This window comes from Lagenorhynchus albirostris, chromosome 10 (genome assembly GCF_949774975.1).
Source record: "Lagenorhynchus albirostris chromosome 10, mLagAlb1.1, whole genome shotgun sequence".
In the NCBI taxonomy this organism is placed as follows: Eukaryota; Metazoa; Chordata; class Mammalia; order Artiodactyla; family Delphinidae; genus Lagenorhynchus; species Lagenorhynchus albirostris.
In genome coordinates this window covers 15,619,008-15,643,835 of record NC_083104.1, presented here as the reverse complement: position 1 = coordinate 15,643,835, position 24,828 = coordinate 15,619,008, and the positions used below count along the sequence as shown (strand labels likewise).

General features: G+C 36.8%; 1 protein-coding gene across 6 annotated transcripts in view; it reads left to right on the top strand.

Annotated features, from left to right (window-relative positions):
- Positions 1–24,828, top strand: part of CHL1 (cell adhesion molecule L1 like) — a 194,788-nt gene that overhangs the window by 91,659 nt on the left and 78,301 nt on the right. For all 6 annotated transcript variants that reach the window (XM_060161334.1, XM_060161333.1, XM_060161338.1 and 3 more), the window contains exon 2: positions 21,288–21,468. In XM_060161334.1, coding sequence (XP_060017317.1) covers positions 21,378–21,468 — 91 coding nt within the window. In that variant the 5' untranslated portion in view covers positions 21,288–21,377. The remainder of the gene's footprint in view (positions 1–21,287; positions 21,469–24,828) is intronic.

Below are 24,828 nucleotides of genomic sequence, written 5' to 3'. Positions count from 1 at the left end.
GATTATGTTAATGGACTCCTAAGTGGACTTGTTACTTCCATCGGAGGGTATACAACCGAACTTCTGCACTGTTTTCAGTGGTTATGAGTCCCAGGAAGAAACAGTGTATCAGCCTGTGAATGTTGGTTGGATATATCCAAGGAGATCTCCCTCAGAATTTCCGCCCGGTATGCTAAATAGGCATAAAAATGTGTTCTTCTAGGAAATATCTATTGGAGGTTGAGATAATATAGTGGGTTGAATTGTTAAAAACAGAATCCTGTGAATCACAGATCTGACCCAAATATATCTTGACTAATAATTTTTTTTAACATTTGTATATATTTACTTCTTGAAAGAGAAAACAGCAGCTTTATTGAGATATAATTCACATACCATGCAATTTACTCTTTGAAGTGTACAATTACGTGGTTTTTAATACGTTTGCAGAGTTGTGCAACTATCAACACTAATTGCAGAACATTTTCAGCTCCACAAAAAGAAACTTTGTACTTGTTAGCATCACTCCCTATCCCCCTCCCCATTCCCCACCCCGGGCAACCATTAACCTACTTCCTGTCTCTGTGGATTAAAATATTCTGGACATATCATATAAGTGGAATTGTACAGTAACCACACAATATATGGACTTTTGTGTTCCACTGTTTTCAATTAGCATGACTTTTTCAAGACTTATCCACATTGTAGCATGTTTCAGGACTTCTTTCTTTTGACTAGTAATTTTAAGGGTACAGGTAAGGTGAAGCCCTGTGTAAAACTGGGCCCCTTGCATGCTCTCATGCAGCAAGAAAGGACGTGGGAACCTCACTGGAGGTTGGGGGCTTCTTCCTGCTTCTTGTGCCTTGTGATTACCTGAGGGAGAAGTACTTGACTTCCGGTGAAGTTCCCACGTCCTTTCTTGCTGCCTCAGAGCATGCATGCTGCCCAGTTTCACACAGGAGGTCTCTAAGTGATGTGTGCCATTCTCATTACTTGTACAAAGGAGTATTTTGATCATAAAAATCTCCATTTTATGTTCAGATAATAACACCACTTTTTTCAATAGACTATACCCCACTAACCTTAACATCCCGGGTCGTTTACCATATGCAGTGTTAGACAGTCAACATTTCACAGATAAGGACTCTCTCACTAGTCAGTGCCATTGACTTACTTGCAAGGAAGTCTGTCATTACCTCCATTAGCTGGAGATTGGACTGGGCCACCTCATTTATTTCTGAGAGGTGTTCTCTTGGTAAAGGGAGGTATTGAATGGCGGACCTGCTGTTTAACCATATTCTTCCTAAATTTTTTCCTCAGTGATGTGGTTACAGAGATGAATGAAACAGCCCCTGCTCTCAAATATTTTTACAATCTAATGAGGGGAACACAAAACTAACATCACAGATAAGGAATCTAAAACCCCAAACATGGTATGTGGCACAGAACAAGTCTTTCAACAGATAGCGATTTTTTTAAAGTAGTATGAACAGTGCAATGGTGAAGTGCTATAACATGGTTAAATACTGTGAGAGGATAAGGTTTTTAGTGGATAATGCAATTGGTACATGTTTCAAGTTTACTCATTCTGCTGACATTTATTGAATAATTTCCCATGTGCCAGACACTATAGGAGGATAGATGAGACAGAATTCCTGCTTCCCATGAGCTTTCGGTCTTGGAGGGAACATAGCCAGGTAAATAAATAACACATTGTGGCATTACACTAAGTGAAGTAAGTCAAAGACAAATACTGTTCTTACTTGATTGTGTATATTCTCACTTATCTTTAGAACCTAAAGAAGTTGAACTCACAGAAATGGAGAGTAGAAGGGGGGCTGAGGTGTGGGTGCTATGGGGAGATGTTGGTCAAAGGGTACAAACTTACAGTTGAAAGGTGAATAAGCTCTGGGGATCTAATGTAAAACAGGGTGATTATAATTAGCAATACTGTATTATATACATGCAAGTTAAGAGACTAGATCTTAAATGTTAACACCCCACAAAAAATGGGTAATTATGTGAGGTGATGGAAGTGTTTTTAAAAAAAACACATTATGATAAGGGTGCTTTGAAAGATTTATCAGTTATCTTTCAGAAGAGCAGCACAGTTGATCTCCAGAAATGCAGAATCAAGGTACAAGTTAAATCTTGAGAGATGAATCAGCACTTGCTGGGGTAAAGCAGGAAGATAAAATGCTTTCAGCGGGTTGGGGGAGGAGAAGGGGAGTGAGATGGGCAAAGTATAAGGGAACGCAGTGGGCCCAAGGAATTGTAAATATTTACCATTGGTTCCATTTTGGGTGATAAGGAGAGAAAATGGTGGGTAAGTAGATTAGGCCAGGTGATAAATAATGTCGATAGGAATAAATTATAATAAAAATTTCCAATATTGCTACCAATTTTTGAGAACTTGCTATGTTCCAGGTAAAATATTAGGTAGAAATGTTGCAGCGCTGAATGCTCATAGCATATTTGGAGGACATAGTATCTTGATTTTATAAATGACAGTCTAGTCCAACAGCTAATTAGAAGTGTGTTGGTGAAAACCCATTCTCTTTCAATGAGTTTACACATGGTGAGAGAATGGGTTTATATGTTACGCTCCCATAGGCTTGGAGGTTGCACATTGTACTAACCTGATTGGGAAGCAGTGAAACTACATCAGCAATGATGGGTGGCTTCAGGACGACAGTTAGTCCCCATCTATAGTTTGCATCTGTGTGCCTCTGCGAACAGCCATGGTAACACAGAAACCTACAAATAGTGAGCTTGCTTGGAAATACGACATTTAAAAAAAAGTCCACTTCCCTTTGCCTTCCATCCAGGTCGCAGCACCTGGTCCCACTTTAACACAAAATGCTTAAGCTCATCTACCTAGAAGATTTCAGTAGGGGAATGACAGGATCACTACTGGGTTTCAGAAAAACAAACTGGTCAAGAATTTGAAGGGAAAAAGTGGGAAACTTAGAGAACATGGAATTAGAGAAAATTGTTAGAAGCCTGCCATAACGGACAGCAATAAGGTAGTAAGAGTAAGAGTTGCCTCTCTAGAGAGGCAACCATAGATCAACTGACAGAAACGAAAACTAATAAGATTTGTTTAGGACACTGAGGGGACTCAAGCTTTTAACTCTGATCGTGGCAGGCTTGGTGGGGGGTGACGGTGCTGAGATATAAACTGCCATGAGAGGAAAATAAATGCACCTCTGGATTTGCTGAGTTTGAGGAATCTAAAGGTTGAGGTTTGGGTCTTTCAGGTGGAGATAGCTTATAGGCAGGCAGGAATTTGATCTGAAGCAGAGTCCCTGGGGGAGAAGACATGGATTTCAGTGACGTGGTTCAGTTGTCTTCGCGGGAGTGAAGGGGAAAGCACATTCAATGAGAAAGACTGAATGATTCTTGCTCTCGTGAGTTTATAGTCTAGTGAGAGATAAATATCATCAGATATCATGCCGGTGAATGTGTACTTACAAATTTGTATACATGTTCTGATGGGAAAAGTCTTGCTTCTAGGGGGGGAAAAACCCCAGTGTAACTGAAGCCTGTGATAGTGAAAGGTCTTCTAAGTAAGTAAAGGCGGGTTGGGAAATGAAAGATAAAGAGTTGTCTCTGCAAAAGGTGATGGAAGGGACGAGTGATCCAGACTGAGGTAGAGGCTTGTGGCAAGAGATAGTTTGGAGTGTTTGGGAAGTTAGGAGCGAAAGAGAGAGCAGTGAGAGATGTGTGCAGGATCTAGACCATTCTGAACTTGTGGAACTGTTGCAGGAAGGCGGGGGACCCCTTCCAGGGCCCAAGAGTGTGCTCTTGTCTAACACTCAGAATGAATTGTCGAAAGAGACACACGTGCTGACAAAACAAAAGACTTTATTGGGAAGCGGCTCCCCGGTGGAGAGCAGCAGGGTAAGGCAAGCCAGGAGAACTGCTCTGTCACGTGGCTTGCAGTCTCAGGTTTTACGGTAATGGGATTAGTTTCCTGGTTGTCTCTCGCCAGTCATCTTGCTTGGCCCGTATTTGTTCTGTCTCAGCGTCCTTCTTGGTGGTGTGTGCATCTCTCAGCCAAGACGGATTCCAGCGAGAGGGTTTCTGGGAGGTGGCAGGATGTGTTGTCTCCTGTCTCCTCCTTTTGGCCCCTCCTGAGCTCTCCCGGTTAGTTTTTGGTGGCAGCACCTTGTTCCTTATTGGGACCTCTCGTTGCAAGACAACTCGTGCAATTTGTTACCATTGTGCCTCGCCAAGGCAGGTGGTTTCCGGCAACCGTTTCCTGAGAGAACAAGGTAAGACTTTTATATGTTTCCTAAGAGTGAGATACCAAATTAGGTTTTCCTATCTAAACAATTGTTAACCTTCATCTTCTTTACCTGGATAATACAGTCCAGGTAGGGAGTGCTGTGGAACCAGAGCAAAATAGAAGGAAATCATCATCTCCCCAGAGGGTCTGCATTAGGAGAGGGGGGAGTCTCATGAAGCTTTCGCCACAGCTTTTTCTGCGTGCACGAATAGGCATGGCCGGCTTAGTCCACAGGCCACGTTTTTGTGACACATGTCTGGAGAAACTAGATTGTTCCAGCTATACATCGCCGCCCCAAAAAATAAGGAGAATGCAAAAGAACACTTTTTGCTGCTTCAGAGAATTGATTGCCAGCCTCTAGTGGCAACTGTAACCCAAGAAATAAGCAAAAGTGACTTGTCAGAGTCAGCAGTTATCTTCTGAGTACCATTATCCTCTGTTGAGTGATTCAATACATAATGGAGGTGATTTCTGGTTGCTCAGAGAATGGATTTCTTTGCAATTGCCTAGCTCTTTGCAGAGACTCAGCATTGTCTAGTTAAAAGTGTAAGGAGCAAAATGCGGAAATCGTGCTGTGAAAATCACTTGTAAAAAGATACATCATTGCCATACAGTAGTTACCCTTGTTGTGTGATTACTATATGGAAATTGCCTCCTTGCCTGGGATCTTCTTGCACAGAGAAGTCCCGCTTTGGGTGGTTGGATGGCAGCTTTATCAATTACTCTCTGATAAATTACACGGTAGTTATACCTGATCACGGATAAATGTTACTTCCTTTTTGACTCTTTTAGATCTGTTGCATTCAGGTTGTATGACACAGCACAACATTAATGAAAGAAGCATACTTCTAGCGTATCATTTATTAAGGCTAATGGTATGTTAGTAGCAAAGGATGATAGTTTGAGATCTCTCATTCAAGGGAAAGATCTCTAACAAGGAAGATATTATCATGGCTAAAAGTCACTTTTAGTTCACATCAAGTTTCATCAAAACATTTAGGAGACACCTTCTTTGTCACTGTCATCTGAGAGTGACTCAGGATATTCCAATCATTGACTGAAAAAAATGCACAATGTAAGAGTTGTGAGTTAAATTTTATTGGGGGCAAAGTGAGGACCATAGCCCAGGAGACAGCATTTCAGATATCTCTGAGGAGCTGCTTCAAAGAGGAGGGGAGATCAGTGCATACGTAATTTTGGTGAAGAGGGGGATACATGCAGTCAAGCACACATTTTTGCAGAAGGTTATTGCTAGTCACGAGGAGCAGATGTCGACGTTTATCATTTTAGTACCTTTCTAGATAAGGGAGGATGAAGAATTGGGCTCATAAAATCATCTACCGAAAATATCTAACTATCCAAAGTCCTGTTCTGCCAGTTTTTCCCAGAGCACCGAGTGCCTCGTTCCTGATCTCCACCCTGCAGTCACAAGGAAGCTTGTGATTTAATCCTTGTAGAGGCAGATGGCAAGTGCCAATTTTTAGTTGGCACAATGCATATAGTATTGTCTTTGGAGTCACAAAATGTAATACTAAAGAAAATTTTCTATAGTAGACAGAATGTTCTTTGTACTTAGAATGTTCTTTGTACTTAGAAATATCCAACGAATGAACTAATGTTGGGAATGTTGATGAACTTAAAAACTTTCATAATACTGGCAGCAACGTATGTCCTCATTATAATTTGTAGCCGGAGAAGTTTAAAATGTTTGCTTTTCCTTCAGTCATTCTTTTTCTAAACTGAAATGAGAAGAAATGACTTTCCCAGGAAGAGCCCCATGGTCTTCAGTTGTTTAGTTCTATAAATATCACTCTATAATTTTGTTGACTTAAAGAAAGACACACAACATAAGTGTTGTGGATTTAAGTTTTATTCAGGGACCTTACTGGTGACTATAACCTGGGAGGCAGCCACTCACTTAGCTGTGAGAAAGCTGCTCTGAAGGTAGAAGAGAAGCCTCTCTCTCTCTCTCTCTCTCTCTCTCTCTCTCTCTCTCTCTCTCTCTCTCTCTCTCTATATATATATATATATATATATACACACGTGTGTATATATACATACATATGTATATGTATGTACGTATGTATTTTTTTGGCTAGGAAATAAATGCAGTCAAGAATACATCTTGGTAAATGATTACTGCTAATCACAAAGAACAGATATCTCAAGTTAATGATTTTAGTGCCTTTCTATTTATGGGGAGATGCAAGAATCTGGGGTCATTAAAATTCTTCCTGAGAGATGCATCTAACTATCTAAGGGCCTGTATATCCAAAGCACAGAGGGCCCCATCCTGTTTTTCATCCTGAATTTCTTTCAGGTGACACAGTGGGTGGGCAAAGACAGTGGGTTATGACTTAACCCTTGTGGAACTGAGTGGTAGACCAACATTCTTTTGTTCTTCTTTGTTCACAGCTTGCCTTTTTCACTTAACAGAATATCCTAGATATATGATAGCATTTATGTAACAACAGATAAATTATATCCTTATAGTATATATATTCCCATAGAAAAATGTCTGGAAGTGGTCATACCTTAATTGTTGGCTGGGTGGGGTGGAGGGAGAAGGGAGGTATGTAATCTTTTAATCTAATTATTATAATTAAATATTAATCTAATTGTTATTTTAATATATATTAATATATTATTTTCTGTTAGAATTTCACAGGGTTATGTTTTTGTTATAAAATAGGTAAACAACAAAAAATTTAAAATGGTATGTGATAATACCAAGTACAATTTTAAAAGTATTATTAGTGTTAGAATCAAAAGGCATAAGATTGTTTCATATTGTTAACATATGTATTAAGAAAGCTGTATAACTCTACCACAGAAAGTTGTATCTAACTGGTTACTGTACAAATAAAACAAGGTAATCAGTTCAGAACAACATATAAGGTGATATTGCTTTCTTGTTCTTATTTCTTATTCATGGAAAGTGAGTCCAAGATATAAAGGGTTTAGAGATCTAGGTCATGGGCCCAGGATTCTGCATTAATTCTTCTCATAAAAGTACAAAGAATGATGAATGAACTTTGTTAGCTCTAATGCCATCATTGCTTTGTGACCACCAAGAGGGGTGGGATAGGGAGGGTGGGAGGGAGACGCAAGAGGGAAGAGATATGGGGATATATGTATATGTATAGCTGATTCACTTTGTGATAAAGCAGAAACTATCACACCATTGGAAAGCAATTATACTCCAATAAAGATGTTAAAAAATTAAAATAAAATAAAATAGCTAACTTTTGGGTGAAGGAAACAAAAGAGTAATGATGAGCCAAAGGAAATTATAACCTATTTATAAATTTCTCTTAAGTACTTAGAAATCATCCTTTGAATTTTATGACTTGAATTGAATAGGATTGCTTTTTAGGACTTGTTTGGTGACAAGCTTGAAATTTCTAGCATAACTAGGCATTCACACATCTATCAGACTATTTGCAAGAAAAATACACCTTTTTATAAATATAAATAAAGAAATCCCATTTTGACAACCCGTAGACTGTGATAATGCATAAATATTATTTCTTTAATATGCCCCAGATCTCATTAATCATAGTTGATTTGCTTCACTATATTCCACCTAAAAGTTTTGAATTGACAAGAGGGATATTTTTATGAACTACAAATTTAGAGAGAAAATAAGTCGAAAGTTTTAGTATTACTATATGGCCGTTAGCATTTTTAACCAATAAATTGCCTCGAATGCTTTTGCCTCAGAAAATGGGAAAAGAAATGGGACAAAACAGAAAAAATGAAAAAATTAACAAGTGCTTGTGAGATAGTATAGACAGAAAATCAGAAGGAAGATACCCCAAATCATGGACCTGTTACCTTCATCATCCAGCCTTGTCCTCCCTGAAGGACCTAGTAGTGACCTGTTCCTGTGCTTAATAGTCACTAGAAGTTGGTAACAGTGATGACCCTCCCAGTCACTATAAGATTAAGTGCCTTTCGAAGATTAGAGAAAAATAAGACCACACTCAAGTACCAATTGTTGGAATTTATTCCTTAAAGAGTTTGAAATAGAATAAGGTTAAGGGTAATGGTGTATAACTTCTTCAGGTTTATAAGTATCTTTGTTGAAAGTGCCTCCTTATAGAAAGTTTACAGCATATAATAATTTCTTGATGTTAGCATCTTGACCTAATCCAATTCATTTTTTTCATCATTAGTTTTTTTTTTCTAGATACTGGTAGTTTCCAGGACTTAGAGGAAGAAGAGGGTTTTTGTCCTCTCTCGTAACCTGGCTATCAGGTGCTATGGGGCAAGGACTGTCTTAGGCTGAAGTTTCCCAGGAGAATAAATACTGGGTTGGCCAAAAAGTTTGTTACAGAAAAACCCAAATGAACTTTTTGGCCAACCCAATATTTATTAACCATCAAAGAAATACACGTGCTCATACCTATGTGTGCTCACACACGTGCACACTACACTCACTTATACCCTCTGCTCTCTCAGCTCAGTGCAGTCCTGGCCATTAAACCTTTGAGGCGTTGTGAGAGAACTCTGCAAGAAAGCTTCTGTAGAGGCAGCCGAGTTGCGGTTCTAGCTGCTGGATTCAGCTACCCTTCAAGTTGGAGAGTGAGGAAAACACTCTGAATGCAGGAATGAGTAGGATCCTTAGCCTGGAGTGCAGTGAAATTGTCTGTAGTAGGGCTTGCTTGATTTTTATATCCCATTTATGCAGCGGTGCTTGTGTCGGGACAAACGTTTGTAGCAAGGCCACCAGTATCTTGAACACCACTTGTTTTACTATAGAACATTCTTCTAACATCTTTCCTGGTGATTAACAAGCCATCTGATATTTTAGAAAACAAAGACAGCTGAAGTACTTGTAGTAGCCAATTCTGCTACATTTGATTAGAAATTAAGAGTTATGATTAAAACCTTTCAAGTATTATCTAAACTCACCATGGGATAGATTAAAATTACATCATATCTATGCAGCTCTAACATAGTTTATGTTGAAGTATTCTGTAGTAAATTTTAGAAAGTAAAATATTTCACTTCTGTTGGCAATGGTCAGAACCACTAAAAGCTATGAATATAGTTGGCCTCAAGTTGACACTGATAAAATTGATATTCATTGGAAGTTCTATTTCTGCTAGCTGTTATTATTGGAACAAGCCTAGCAATGTTTAGATCAATGTTTTACATACACAAATCCATATTTACTGTAATAAGTAATTCAGAAAATTTAATTTCTGAGTTGTCTTTGGGTAAACAAGAAAAAAGTGTAGAGTTTTATCAACATTGTACATGTTTATGCAGAATATATTTTGTGAACATGTGTATGAAATTCATTCATTTATTCAGAAAGGTTTATTGAGTGTCTCCTACATTTTATTTTTTGAAGTTATTTATTTATATTTTATTTTTGGCTGCATTGGGTCTTCGTTGTTGCATGCGGGCTTTCTCTAGTTGCTGCAAGCAGGGGCTATTCTTCCTTGCGGTGCGCGGGCTTCTCATTGCAGTGGCTTCTCTTGTTGCAGAGCACAGGCTCTAGGTGCACGGGCTTCAGTAGTTGTGGCACGTGGAGTTAGTAGTTGTGGCTCGCGGGCTCTAGAGCACAGGCTCAGTAGTTGTGGTGCGTGGGCTTAGTTGCTCCGCGGCATGTGGGATCTTCCTGGACCAGGGCTCGAACCCGTGTCCCCTGCATTGGCAGGCAGATTCTTAACCACTTCGTCATCTGGGGAGTCCCTCTCCTACATTTTAGACATGCAAAATAAGGGCAGATAGCATCTGGTGCCTGCCTCGAGGAATGTACAATCTCTTACAAATCCGTGCACGAGGCAGGTGCAAAAACAACTTGAGAACCGTTTTTTAGTTTTATAAGTAGACTGTGCACATGAAAAGCATTTGACTAATACAGAAAAGTGAAAAACCATATTAAAGCCATCCAAAACTTAGGGATATTTTTTAATCAGTTTTCTTTTTTAAAAATTGTAATAATTAGTTGTAATCAAATATTATATCTATATAATTTATCCTTTTAAAAAATTATAAAATTCTTGCTTATGGTTGGTTTTTAGCATTGACTTCCAGACTCAATGAAACCTATTTTCACATATGTTTGTGTCATTGCTCTTAAATGATAAGGAAGAGAGTTTTTAACTTACCTGGGGGTAGACCATTTCCTTTTTGAAAATGTCTTTATTGATACTGAGCAAAGTTGAAATATATAAGGAGTAAATAAAGAGGCAATAAATAGAGGGGATAGTAGTTAATGAAAGGAGAAAAGTAGGGGAGGATAAAAATTTAAAAAATTGAGCTTTGATCTAATTGACAGCTGGATATCAATAGTTTATTTGTTAAAAGCTCTTAGCAATCTTCCGGAATTTTAGGTATTGTGAAGTGGGGCTAGAAGTGAGATAGAAAAAGGAAATGGAGTTGTAAGGATGCTTTCTTTAATTTATGAACTTATATCCTGAGTTGATCTTTGATTATAGTTCAGAAATCTGTTGTAATTTCTTTCTTTTATGTATTTCGATTCTCTTATTTTAGAAAAGTGATTTTTTTTTTAGATGAGACTATAATCCACAAATGTTTTCACTCAAATTAGAAGTGATGGACTCTTCTTGGTTGAGATAATTTTAGAGTGATATAAAGTTGTAGATTATCTAGTTGGAGATAATTTTTTCTCTGAAGGAAATGCTCTATTAGTGTATTTTAGCCAATTTTTCTAGGCGATATTATTCAAGACCTGATGGAATTATTCAGTAACAAACTTTCCATAGTAGCTTTCCAAATATTTCTTACTTATTTTGATGTGTTTTCTTCTAGTTTTATTCTGATAGTCAGTAAATGTCTTGAAATCTTGAAGATTATTTCTAAAGGGCTGTAGATGTAATAGTTAAGAATAATGGTTCTAGAAACATAATCCACTGGTTTTAACTTCAACTCAACATTTTAGTTGTAAGACTTGGGCATTCTGTATTTCAGTTTCTTTATATATAAAATAAGATGTCATTGTAATATCTTTATCATGCAGATATGAGAATTAAACGTAAAAGGAATTATGACATAAAAACTGCTCAGTAAAGTTTAAAGGCTGATAGCTGTTATCGATCTCATCATTAACAGTTATTCTGATGATGACTCATGAAGCAGTTTCTTCCATGTGTGGATTTTGATGAAAATTTCACAAACACACACACAAATACACAAACAGATTTTCATAGTCAAATAAGTTTGTGAAACCCTGAATTTAGCAAAATAAGGTTCTCAGCCTTTATATGCTAATATGCACTGAAAATTTTCACAGGTGCATATAATAGCGCATATAGCATATCCCTAATTTATTGAGCACACAACCTTCTTTTCACCAAGCACACTAAACACAAGTATAGCTTGGGGTGGAGGGGGAGCTTTTCAGCTAAGGCAGTTGTTCATTGGGCAGGACTTCATGGAACAATGCAGGTCATTTAGGATCCATGGTTCCTGCACAGAAAATGCTAACAGCACTCCCCAGTCATTGTGACAACCAAAACTGCCCCCCTCCACGCACACACACATAATCCAGGTGCCACCCACATTTGGATCCAGTAGGCTAGAGGAACACAAACTGGTTTTGCTTTCTTGTGAACTGGCCATCTGGAATCCTCTAGGAAGGAAGCTAATGTAATGCCTTGTGTCCCTAGAACTCCTTAAAAAGTTTGAAAAGTGGTTACATGAATTTATACATACGTAAAAATTCACTGAGCTGTACACCTGAGTTCTGTGTCTTTTAGTACATCTGTATTATTCCTCAGTTTTTAAAAAACTGACTATGTGATCATCACTGATATATGAGTTTTGTGAGAAATGACTCAGAACATGACTTACATGTGGAAGCGTAATTTCTCCATCCCTATAGTCAAGTGACCTTGAAATATGGTGGTATTGTTTTTCTCCATGTTGAAAGAATTTGAATTAGATATCACTTCAGAATACTGCCTGGTAAGAATTTTGGATCTGTAGGTAAATAAAGGGGAAAACAAACAAAAAAATATTAGTTATATTCCTGTCAGAGCTCAAGCACAGTATTTTGCTATTTAATTAAACAATTGGTATTATTAATGGTGTTAGTTTATTCAACATAATTATTAATGCTGACATTTTTCCAATAACATCAATTTGCTTATAATAAAAATCTACATTTCTCTGATCTTCTGTAGGGAGGATGAATTACCACTCGAAGCAATTCTTTTGTCTTGTCACTTCAGTGACATGAAACAGAATTTGAATGGATCTGGCCATAATGTACAATATTTCCTTTGTTTTCAGAGCGAAAAGCCATTAGCAGTTATTTCAGGATTAACATGTTTCTGCCACTTGTAAATTGATTTATGTTATTAGCCAAGCATGTCAGTGAAAAAAAGCCTTTTCATTTTCTTTGTGTTTATCCTTTCCCAGTTTCAAGGTGTTGAGTGATTCAGATCACACTTTAGTCTTACCAAAGTACGCTGGACTTCCTCCCCATAAGACCTAATTCTTGAATCAGGGGAATAGTTTGCCGTAGCTTGACAAGCATGTAAAAAGGAGTTTCATAAAGGGACACTTGAGGTCACAGGGAAGTGAGGGTGACATCCACCCCATCATGAAAATGTCAGATAGCCTTATATAAGACGCTTGCTGTTGCAGCTCACTGATTCTGAAGCCCTTATTGTGTGAAAAGAAAATAAAATTTAAATAATTCTGTGTTGTGGCACTGTCCCAGACTATTACACAAATCCAATGAGTTATTTTTAAAACCACAATTTGGACACCAGTGTCCTAATACATCCCTTCCTGCTGACTATAATAAAGGTTGCTGATCTATTTCAAGCTTCCCGAGTAGAAAAATGTTTAATGATTTAGTGTGCCGAAGTTAATTCTGATCTCTAGAAATCACAGTGGCTACAACAACTGAATGCTGTGTCTTAGTGAAAAGGAATGTCAGCACAGCACTTTTTGGGACCGTTTACCTTCTATGCCTTCTTTAGAAATGGCACGTGGACTGCCGCTGACACGGCTGCTTTGTGTAACTGCTGCAGTAGGAATGAGGCTTTTAGAAGCAGTGATCATAAAAGCTGGTTTTTTTTCCCTTTGGAATTGCTTTATAATAGTCTCTCTTTAGAAATTTGACCTGCGCATGTTTGTGAATAATTATTGACAGAAAATGCCAAGAATGTGAAAAATACCACCAAGATAAATTTTACTATCCTGAACTAGCTGGCTTCCTAAGCTGCTTTTGATTCATTCACCTCACTGGTCAGATTGTATTCCTTTTAAAATGAGGTAGAAATGTCTTTATTTTGAAATTCAAGTATATGAATTTGTGTTACATTATTGCCTTCAAGGAAAAAGAAAAGCGTTTATAATTCAACAGGACCTTGGAGAACAATAGTATCAAATGTTTTGAGTAAACATGACACCATTACTGTTAAGTGTAAAAAACAAGTGGTTATTAGGGAACGATTATTATTCAGAATATTTTAACAATAGCCTGAGACCTTTCATTTTAAAATACTTGTGTTTCTCTTTGATTTAGAAAGGTAGCATATAATAGTCCAAGGTGACAATGTAATCTTCACTTCTTTTATTCCTTTTTGCCTTTCTTATACTTCATTAATGGAATTTAAAGCAGACTCCAACAGAAACAATGCGAAGTCAGTGAGGTAAGACTGAAAGCATGAAAGAAATATCAAAAGACATCAAATATATATTAACAGCTACCCAGATTAAAATAATTACTATATATATAGGGCTTATATTTTCTTTTGTTGGACATTCCAAACCCATAAAACAATAAGGAACAGACATTGTGTTACATTATTTATTTGTTGTGCAGGATGTGTGGAACAGATACACTTATGTTAAAGGGACCCAAATTCTTCTGAATCTAGTTCAAACAAAAGAGGTCTGGTTAGCATGGTAGCCTTAAAGGAATCTTTCTGCCTATGATTTTGTTTTTTTTAAAGAAGTATGCCAGTGGAAGTTCTCATGACTTTGTTTTGCCTAAAAGAATCTCCTTATTGCTGTTGGAATATTTTAGGCTAATCTCTGATTTCCACAAACTGAATAAACATTTAAAAATGTCTCTTATGGAAATATTAAAATATACCCCCAAATAGAATAGTGTAAGGAACTTCCATGTATATCTATTGCATAGCTTCAACAATTATCAATATTGTGTCAATTTTTTTTATTCTATGTGCACTATATCAGTTAGCTCTTTCTGCATTGCAAACCATGCTAAAACAGATTGATTTCATACAAGAACTATTTATTATTGTTCCTAAGTCTGTCTGTTTGGGTGTGTGGAGGAGGAAATAATATATTTTTCCTTCTACTCTCTTGGCTGGGTCTCTGTAACAAAAGACAGATGAACAGAAAACATGCAACTTTATGTCATGTAAGTTTTATGTGATATGGGAGCCCTCATAAGGAAGTGAAGGAAGACCTGAAGAGGTGGTTACACCTGAGTTTTTTTCATGCTAGGTTTGGGAAAGAACGGAAAGTCGTGGGGAAATACGGTAGAACAAAAGGGATCTGAGCTAAGTATAGTAAACTGCAAGAAAGTTGGCAAGGTCTGCTTATTTAGATTCTTGACAGCATCCCTCCTTCTTTGGAGATAAGGATGCTTCTTTTCCTCTCTGTATAGGGAGAGCAACTCTTACATGAGGGTTTTATGAATTTGCTTCAGGGGAAGGCCAAAGGGTCTTCCCATTCCTAAAATTCTTTCAGCTTAAAATATTCAGTATGCCAAAGTATCACGTTTTGGGGTAGTGTGTCCTGAAACCTGTCAAGCAGTTCTGCTGATCTTAGCCAGTCTGGGCTGATAGTGGTCAGACTGGCTCTTGCATATGTGGCCAACTGATGTATCTGGGGCTGGTTCGTCTAGGATGGCTGTCCTTTTACATTGGTGGCTGGCTGGCTGTCGGCCAGGATTTCAGAGGGTGATGGGTGATGTCGTGCATCTTCCAGCAGGCTAGTGCAGTCTACACTGAGCAGTTCCAAAAGAGAGAATAAAAACACGCAATGCCCTAGCTCAGAGCTCACTCGATTGGTCAAAGGCTGGCCAGATTTAAGAAGTCAGGAAGTACCTGTAAAGTCATCTTGCAATGCATGTGGATGCAGGAGAATTGAAGACTTTTTGTTTTCAATCTATCACAGTCAAAAAAAAAAAAAAATTATAACAGTTCCCCCACACTTTTAAAAAGTCTTTTTTTACAGTGTTTTAAATCAATTAATATCATTTCACCATTGAATACTTCAGTAAAAAGTGTTTTATTTTTTGGTCATTACAGTTTTATTAAATAGAAGCCATACAAGTTATCTATACTCTTTGAATCAGAAGATTATTACTAGAGGCTATATCCCGAGTACCACTAACAACAAAGTGACCATCGCTATCACTAGTAGTAAATTTCATTTTTTCTCCTATCACGTATGCTAAACATTTATTGCCTCACTTAACACTCATAAGTGTGTTTACAGGGCAGCAACTCATATTCATTTATAGAGGTGAATGAGAAAGGTTAAGTGAACTGCCCAAGGCCACATAATTAGTGAGCAATCGCTTTGAGGTCATGATAAACTGACTCCGTTTTCCATGTTCTTATTTACTACATACCACGCTCTTCTGTGGCTGGTCAGCAGGCCACAGTCTCTTGACATTTACTTGTGGAGGCCAGGTGGAATGAAAAGGCTAAGCCAACTCTCTTCCATTTCTTAAAGCAGAAAATGAATTTAAGGGAGTCAGTTGTTTCTAGATTTACCAGAGTGGAGCTATTTTAAGAACATGAGAAGGATCTATGAGGTCACTTTCTAATGTTGTTGATGTGTGTATGTTAGAGGCTGTTGTTTTGGAGAAACGAAGAGCTTCATTTCCTTATTGCTGTATTGGAAGTGTCTCATGTGGTACGCATGCCTGTCCATGTTTCAGTTGCTGTCTCGAAACCAATGTGTTCTTAATCATTGTGACTCTAGTCATCCTGGAGAAGCTGAAGCAATCAGGAAGAGTCAGATGTTAATGACAAGAAGACATCTATTTCCGTTTGAGTGAGATGTCAGGGATGATTTTCTTCTTTCCGAGGATGAGCTAGCATAGTAAGAAGATGTAACCCAATTGGTCCAGATTCATGAAAATTCATTGATTCTTTTTTGGATCTGAGTTAATGTCATTCAGACATCCGTTTTATGTGACTGTGCCTCAAAAATAGTTTAGTACATTTTTTTCTTGTCTAAGTGTCAGCTCCATCCTGAGTTCCAATAGTAGCTTTTATCTTGAGGTCTGGTGTGAGCATTAAATTCATATTCTTGGATGAAAGACAAGTGAGAACATAATTTTATTGCTACCATAATTTTATTGCTATCTTACTGTTGTAAAACATAATTACTAAATAGTATGTCCTTTATGCATTCTGACAATGAGATTATGACTGACTTTTCCTTTTCAATAAGAAAGCTATTTGGGGCTGTCATCATCATCACATAATGGAGTCTTGCTTGTAGGGGGTCACATTTTAACTTCCAATGACTTTTCTATAACAGCCTCTTAACATAGAAGTCTCAGGTAAATTGAAGCTACTCCCTGCAGGAGATAAAGTCAGATATCAAACTAACCATTATCCATATTCTGGAAACTGCTGGTGTCATCAGTGTTTGTTATGGCGCTTAATTTATAGGCTTATTTTAAGCCAAGGCTTCAATGTGACATACTTTTATGGGAGAGAATTTCTTGCATCAAGACCATGTAGTTAAAAATCATTAAAATTACAAAAGTCATATCATCACTATTGAACAATTCATATCTATAAGCTATTTAATATGGCAATTAGGGACTGTTGAGCTCACTAGCCCAAATCAGTAGGTTAATTGAAATTAAGCCTGTTCTCACATATTTGATTGTCTGGTATTTTCTCTATTTCTGGGTAGGATGATATATTAATCTGGACATATGGTCTCCTAATAGCATTTGAAAGCCTTATTCCTTACAGATAGAGGACAGCTCATTAAACAAATACATGAAATGCCCTTAAATCAGCATTGAATATTAAGGGAACAGAGTATTAAATAATAGATAGCAGGTAAAGAGTGATATATAACTATAAACAATGAATTTAGATTACTATTACCAGAGTGTTTCAGAAGAGAGAAGGAAAGGGAAAATCCAAAGCCCACAGCATTAATATTTCCTTCTGACTTTTCATCTTAGAAATAGCTAAATGGTTCAGTATCCCCCAAGTTTATACAAATATGCAGAACTGAGTTTTTGTCCTTAGGCAATGTTCTGCTTTTTATAATGAAAGCAATTTTTTTTCACATTTTGTTTTGTTGACTGGAATAATTCTTTCACCAGGAAAATAGGTGTCATTTAACATAATGACACATTTGAAAATATTTTTAATTACCAATGTAAGTTATTTGTTATTTTAGGAATTATTCTGAACCACACAAGGGTAGGTTTTTTGGGTTTTTTTTTTCTGCGGTACGCGGGCCTCTCACTGTTGTGGCCTCTCCCGTTGCGGAGCACAGACTCCGGACGCGCAGGCTCAGCGGCCATGGCTCACGGGCCCAGCCGCTCCGCGGCATGAGGTATCTTCCCGGACCAGGGCACAAACCCGTGTCCCCTGCATCGGCAGGCGGACTATCAACCACTGTGCCACCAGGGAAGCCCAAGGGTAGGTTTATGTTTTTGTTTTTTCCAATTCCCATTTTACAAATGGGTCAATTGATGTCAGACAAAGTAGAGTAATGACATTACTCTAATTTAAGAACAAACATTCACAACGTTTTGTGGGGTGGATGGCAGTATTTTCCTTAGTGCTCAATGTAACTTTTCTTAAAATATAAATGAGATTATTGTCTCTTCAGACTCTCAAAATTTTCAAACAGCTAAACAGCAGCATTAGTTACTATTTTAAATTTTACCTACTTGCATAAGTATATGAGAAGTACCGGTCCATAATATCTTGAGGTACAACTTGAGGTGAAATAAAAAACTCAAAATATTTGGAGTTAAATTTAATGTCTTATCTGACTGTATGGAATTAATTTTTCTACAGGTTGTAAGTGAATAAATTATTTTTATGGAAAAATTTATGTACCTGAAAAAACTAATTATCACATTTTGAAGCCAATTCATTTTTATGAATACATTATATTATTTGCAAATTTCCTCTCCCATTTAGTACGTTGTCTTTTCATTTTGTCAGTGGTTTCCTTTGCTGTGCAAAAGTTTGCAAGTTTACTTAGGTCCCATTTGTTTAATTTTGCTTTTATCTCCTTTGCTAAAGGAGACAGGTGCAAAAGAATATTGCTACAATTTTTGTCAAAGATTGTTCTGCCTGTGTTTTCCTTTAAGAATTGTATAGTGTCTGGTCTTACATTTAAGTCTTTAATCCATTTTGAGGGTTTGTTTTTTTTTCTTGTATATGGTGTTAGAGAATGTTCTAATTTCATTCTTTTACATGTAGCTGTCCAGTTTTCCCAGTACCACTTATTGAAGAGACTGTCTTTTCTCCATTGTATATTCTTGCCTCCTTTGTTGTAGATTACTTGACCATAAGGATGTGGGTTTATTTCTGGGCTTTCTATCCTATTTCAATGATCTATGTATCTGTTTTTGTTCGAGTACCATACTGTTTTGATTACTGTGGCTTTGTAGTATACTCTGAAGTCAGGGAGTGTGATTCCTCCAGCTCTGTTCTTCTTTCTCGAGATCGTTTCAGCTATTCGAGGTCTTTTGTGTTTCCATACAAATTTTAAAATCATTTGTTCTAGTTCTGTGAAAAGTGCCCTTGGCATTTTGAGAGGGATTGCATTGAATCTGTAGATTGCCTTATGTACTATGGTCATTTTAACAGTATTAATTCTCCCAATTCAAGAACACAGTATATCTTTCCATCTGCTTGTATCATCTTCAGTTTCTTTCATCAGTGTCTTAGGTTTCTGAGTAAGGTCTTTTACCTCCTCAGCTGGGTTTATTCCTAGGTATTTTATTCTTTTCGATGCTATGGTAAATGGGGTTGTTTCCTTAATTTCTCATTTTGTTACTTCATTGTTAATGTATAGAAATGTGACAGATTTCTTATATTAATTTTGTATCCTGCAACTCTACTGAATTCAGTGCTGAGCTCTCAGTTTTTGGTGGTGTCTTTAGGATTTCCTATGTATATTATCATGTCATCTGCAAACAGTGACAGTTTTACTTCTTCTTTTCCAATTTGGATTTCTTTTATTTCTTTTTCTTCTCTTATGGCTGTGGCTACAACTTCTAAAACTATGTTTAATAAAAGTGGTGAGGGTGGATATCCTTGTCTTGTACATGATCTTAGAGGAAATGCTTTCAGCTGTTTACCACTGAGTATGATTTTAGCTTTGGGATGGTCATATATGGCCTTTATTATGTTGAGGTATGTTCCCTCTATGCCCAGTTTCTGGAGAGTTTTACATCCAACACATATAAACAGCTCATACAACTCAACATTAAAAAAAAACCAAACAACCCAATTAAAAAATGGGCAGAACAACTGAATAGATACTTTTCCAAAGAGGAACTGCAGATGTTCAGCAGGCACATGAAAAGATGCTCAACATAGTTAATCGTCAGGGAAATGCAAATCAAAACCACAATGGGATATCACCTCACACCTGTCAGGATGGCTATCACCAAAAAGAGCACAAATAAGAGAGGATGTGGAGAAAAGGGAACGCTCATATACTGTTAGTGGGAATGTAAATTGCTGCAGCCACTGTGGAAAACAGTGTGAAGGTTTCTCAAAAAACTAAAAATAGAACTACTATAGGACCCAGCTTTCCACTCCTGGGTATACATCCAAAAAAACCCCAAAAGACACAATGCACCCCAACTTTCATTGCAGCATCATTTACAATTGCCAGGGTATGGAAGCAACCTAAGTATCCATCAACAGATGAATGGATAAAGAAGATGTGGTATTGTATATACAATGGAATATTTCTCAGCCATAAAAAAAAATGACATTTGCAGTAGTATGGATGGACTAGTACGGCATTATGCTAAGTGAAATAAGTCAGACAGAGAATGAAAAATACTGTATGGTATCACTGATATGTGGAATCTAAAAAATACAACAAACTATTGCATAAAGCAAAAAAGAAGCAAATGCACAGATACAGAGAACAAAGTAATGGTTATCACTGGGGCAAGGGTAATCTAGGGATAGGGGAATAAAAGGGTTATTAAGGGATTACATGAAATCATGTGTGTGAAACTTTTAAAAATTGTAAATTACTCTAGAGCTTAAAGAATCTTTGATTTAATTGAAAAACAATACATTATAAACAACGTTTGGATGTCTATTATCATAATGTTTCAGAAGAAAAGGAAAATCATAAGAGAAAGTAAGGGAAAATTGATATTTTAATCCTTACTCTATTTATGTCAACATTGGAGTGAATAAACATTCTGCCGAAGTGGAAAGTAACTGATGCTCTTATCTTTTGCTTGAGTAAAGCCTAGATTTGGAAATTTTAGTTGACATGGCCAGTCCTTATCCATTTGTTTTTCCTTTATCCTTTCCCTGTATATTGCTATTCACCATCTGTTAGTGTGATAATTTTGAACATGAAAAGGTATTTTGCCAGGAAAATTAAAAGTTAAATTTGTGATACTTAATGAATGACTTAGATGGGGTTGAATGCTTGATATAAAGAATTGATTGAAAGAGTCACCTTTTGAATGAAATGACCTAAATGAGGTTATTCTCATAGCCACCAACATTCATTAGAGTATACTAGAGTACTTTCCAAGTACAAATTCCTCTGACCAAAAAAATACGATTTATTGGTTTACCATATAGCATTTATCAACTGTCTTTTATTTTAAATACAAAGAGGAAAAACTAAGATTTGTGTGGAGTTATTTGAGAACACTTTCGTAAGGAGGAAATTATTACCAACAGAAAAATGTATTCAATTGCTGTTATGTTGACCTTTTACAGTACATGAACTTAGAATCCCTACAGTACATGAATTTGTTAGTCTTTTGTTTGTTTGTTTCCAGGTTAACCACGTTCTTCTCAGCTTTCAACCAAAAGTAAGAAGAGACATTAGGGTTTTCATTCTTTCTGGGTTGCTTCCTTCCTGAAGAACAATGGGGATGCTGTTAAGTGGAAGAGGATTAATCACATCTCTAATTTTCTTCTTGTTAAAATTCTCAACAGCTGTTGATATACCACTTTCAGGTAAAGTGACAACATTCAATACCTACTTATAAAAGTCCATATTTGCATTTTGATTTTTAAGTAGAATAATTATATGTTAAGGATGTGATTTTTCTACCATATTTCTACAGATTTTACAGCAATCTATCATCAGAATTCATGTTCTCCTTTTAAATTTTTCAGAAGACTTACATTTGGCCGCTTGCTATAATTAATTATTTTGCAGCTTTTAGCCTCTTAGACAAACTTGGCACATAACAAGAAATATAACCTATAGATCAGGTGCTATTTCACCACGTAAGATAATCTGCAATATTAGCAACGGCTATTACTTTTATGTATCAGATTAGTTTATTTTAGGGAGAAGTGTGACTCCAGAAGTTACTGGCATTCAACTAATCAGGACAAAAAAGGAACTGATTAAACTTTGTATTGTTTTCAAAATGATTATATATTTAAGAATGGTACACTATTGATACTATGTATAAAATAGATTACTAGGGCTTCCCTGGTGGCGCAGTGGTTGAGAGTCCACCTGCTGATGCAGGGGACACAGGTTCGTGCCCTGGTCCGGGAAGATCCCACGTGCCGCGGAGCAGCTGGGCCCGTGAGCCATGGCCGCTGAGCCTGCGCGTCCGGAGCCTGTGCTCCGCAGCGGGAGAGACCACAGCAGTGAGAGGCCCGCGTACCGCAAAAAAAAAAAAAAAAAAAAAAGATAACTAGTGAGAACCTACTATATAGCACAGGGAACTCTACTCAGTGCTCTGGGGTGACCTAAATGGGAAGGAAATCCAAAAAAGAGGGGATATTTGTATACGTATAGCTGATTCACTTTGCTGTACAGTAGAAACTAACACAACATTGTAAAGCAACTATACTCCAATAAAAATTTTTTTTAATTATATATTTAAGAATGAAAACAATTAGGACAATATTAAAAAGCCGTTTTCATAGTACACAACTAAAAATGTAAAATGATACCACCTCTGCAAATTTAGAGCATTGTCTAGGGTGAATTCATATCAAAATGTTAGTCGTGATATATCTTAACATATATTGGTAAAATGGATGTAACTCTATCATAAATCAGTTTCAACAAGTTATAGTAATTAGTTCAAAAAACAGTACACGTGCAAACACAATTTATGTAATAGTGTATCAACTAATGTACAGGTTTGGGGAATTTCTCATTTATAAGCACATAGGATTTTAAAAAAGACCATTGAGAGATTACTTAGGTATTTTTATCCATACAGTTGAAGAATTAATCCCTATTATTTCTTCCATACCTAATTAGGAGAGCTATAATGTAAGAGATAAGAATGTTTATTAGAACCTTAGCATTGGAAATGATCTGTGCAGATCATCTAAATTTCAAAGGACTAGTCTTGACCTCAGAAAGTTGAATAATTATTGGAGAGGTGCTAACCCAACTGAAACTTTTCTTCAGAAGTACTTGGACAGTCTGAGTGTGACTAGAAAAGGAAATAATTCTCTGAGTATATAATATGTTCTAAAACCATTTTCTAAGGGCTGCTTTAAATACTTGATGTAGCAGTTTCACATGACACACTTTGGGTGGCCCTGCATTTGTATTTCATCCCCAAGGTAAGAATCTTTTCTCTACTGCCCTCAAGTCTCTGTGTCAATATTCACCCTTTTAAGGAATTTCACTTACACGTTCTCAGATTTAAACTTTTGCTTTAGTCAAGGTGAAATCTGTTAGCCTACACACCACATATATTGGCCTATTTGTACAAACACTGGTCAAGAGCCTGAAATAATTCATCTTAAGTACACTCTTCGGGTTTTGAGTATGCAGTGCCAAATTAAGAGCACAGTTCTTGGCAATCCTTGTGGAAAAAGGGGTTAATAATTTTACATTTTCTTCCCAGTAGCACCAAAGATGCACTGGGATTCCTGATTCAGATTCTTGACCATAGAATATACATTCTGACCATAGCATGTACATTTTCCCTCCATCTTTTCTCATTTAGTTCACCAGTGGTGATTGGAAATTTTGTATTAGTACATAAGACACATTTTTATTCTGGTTGTCTCAGTTACTTATGCCTTTTCACACTCTAATGTCGTTAGACAACAATTGTTATAAAATATTAATGACATGTTTTCAGAACATCTGAATACTACCCATTTATTTCAGTACTCTAGAGCTCTCACTAGCAAATGCAAGTAAGGCAGGTATTCAATTTGAATGTCAATGAGTCTGGTGTCTCTGTAATTGGCCTAATTATGGAGGAAAGGATTATAATGTAGAATACATATTCTTATAAACACCCAAAGGTTATTAGCTCCACTCCCTGAATAATTAGTTATGGCTGAGACTTTACAACCTTAGCAAATTTAAGAAAGACTAATGTTCTAATAAACAAGTTGTTCACAAGTTATTAGCTGATATCTTAGGGACTGTTGCTATTGTGCATCATCCCTCACCATTTATAACTGTAATAACATTTAAATAGTATGTGAATTTGCAGTAAGTTCAAGATCTGCTCTACTGAGAAAGAGTGGTAATCAGAAACAAGGTAAATGTCAATGAAGATATGAATGTTTTTTGCATGTTTTTAAAATGTTTCTGAATATGAAGCCTGCACTTGCATTGTCACTTAACTAGTAAAATTTTACTAGGCAAAAGTAAAGAAAAGTTTAAAATGGGAAATGGCTGTTGAGTTATTATTCTAGGCTGGTCGTCAGTGCTCAAAATGTGATTCATGGACCCCTCAGGGTCACGGAGATTTGTTCAGGCAGTCCATGCAATCACATGTTTCATAATAATACAAAGTGTCATTTTTCCTTTTCCATTCTGTTGACATTTCCACTGATGTCACAAAAGCAGTGGTGCTAAAACTGCAGTTGCCCAGCACACATCAAGGCATTGACACCGAACTCATGGGTTTCCTCAGGATGGTATACTCACACCAAAACAACAAAACATCTAAAACACATAAAGCAAAGTTTTGCTTAAGATTGTCCTTGTTGAAACAGTTAAACATTATTGATTTTTAAAAATCTTCATCCTTGAGTACATTCGTCTTAATATTCTGTGGGATGAACTGTGAAATATACATAAAATAATTCTGCTGTGTAACAAAGTACTATGACAGTCTCTGTTCCTTGCTTGTGTCATTATTTGAGTGCCAAGCCAAATACCATTTTTACTTAAAAGTACAACTGACAGACAAACTTTGATTACTTTCATGGATATTTTCCCCAAAACGAACCAAGTGAGCCTGTCACTTCAAGAGAAACAACTGATAATATATGTTGTCAATGATCAAATTTGGCTGTTGAAGCGAAAATGAGAATTGTGGAAAACTTGTATCCTACAGTGTGAGATTGACAGCTTCCCCACATTTAAGG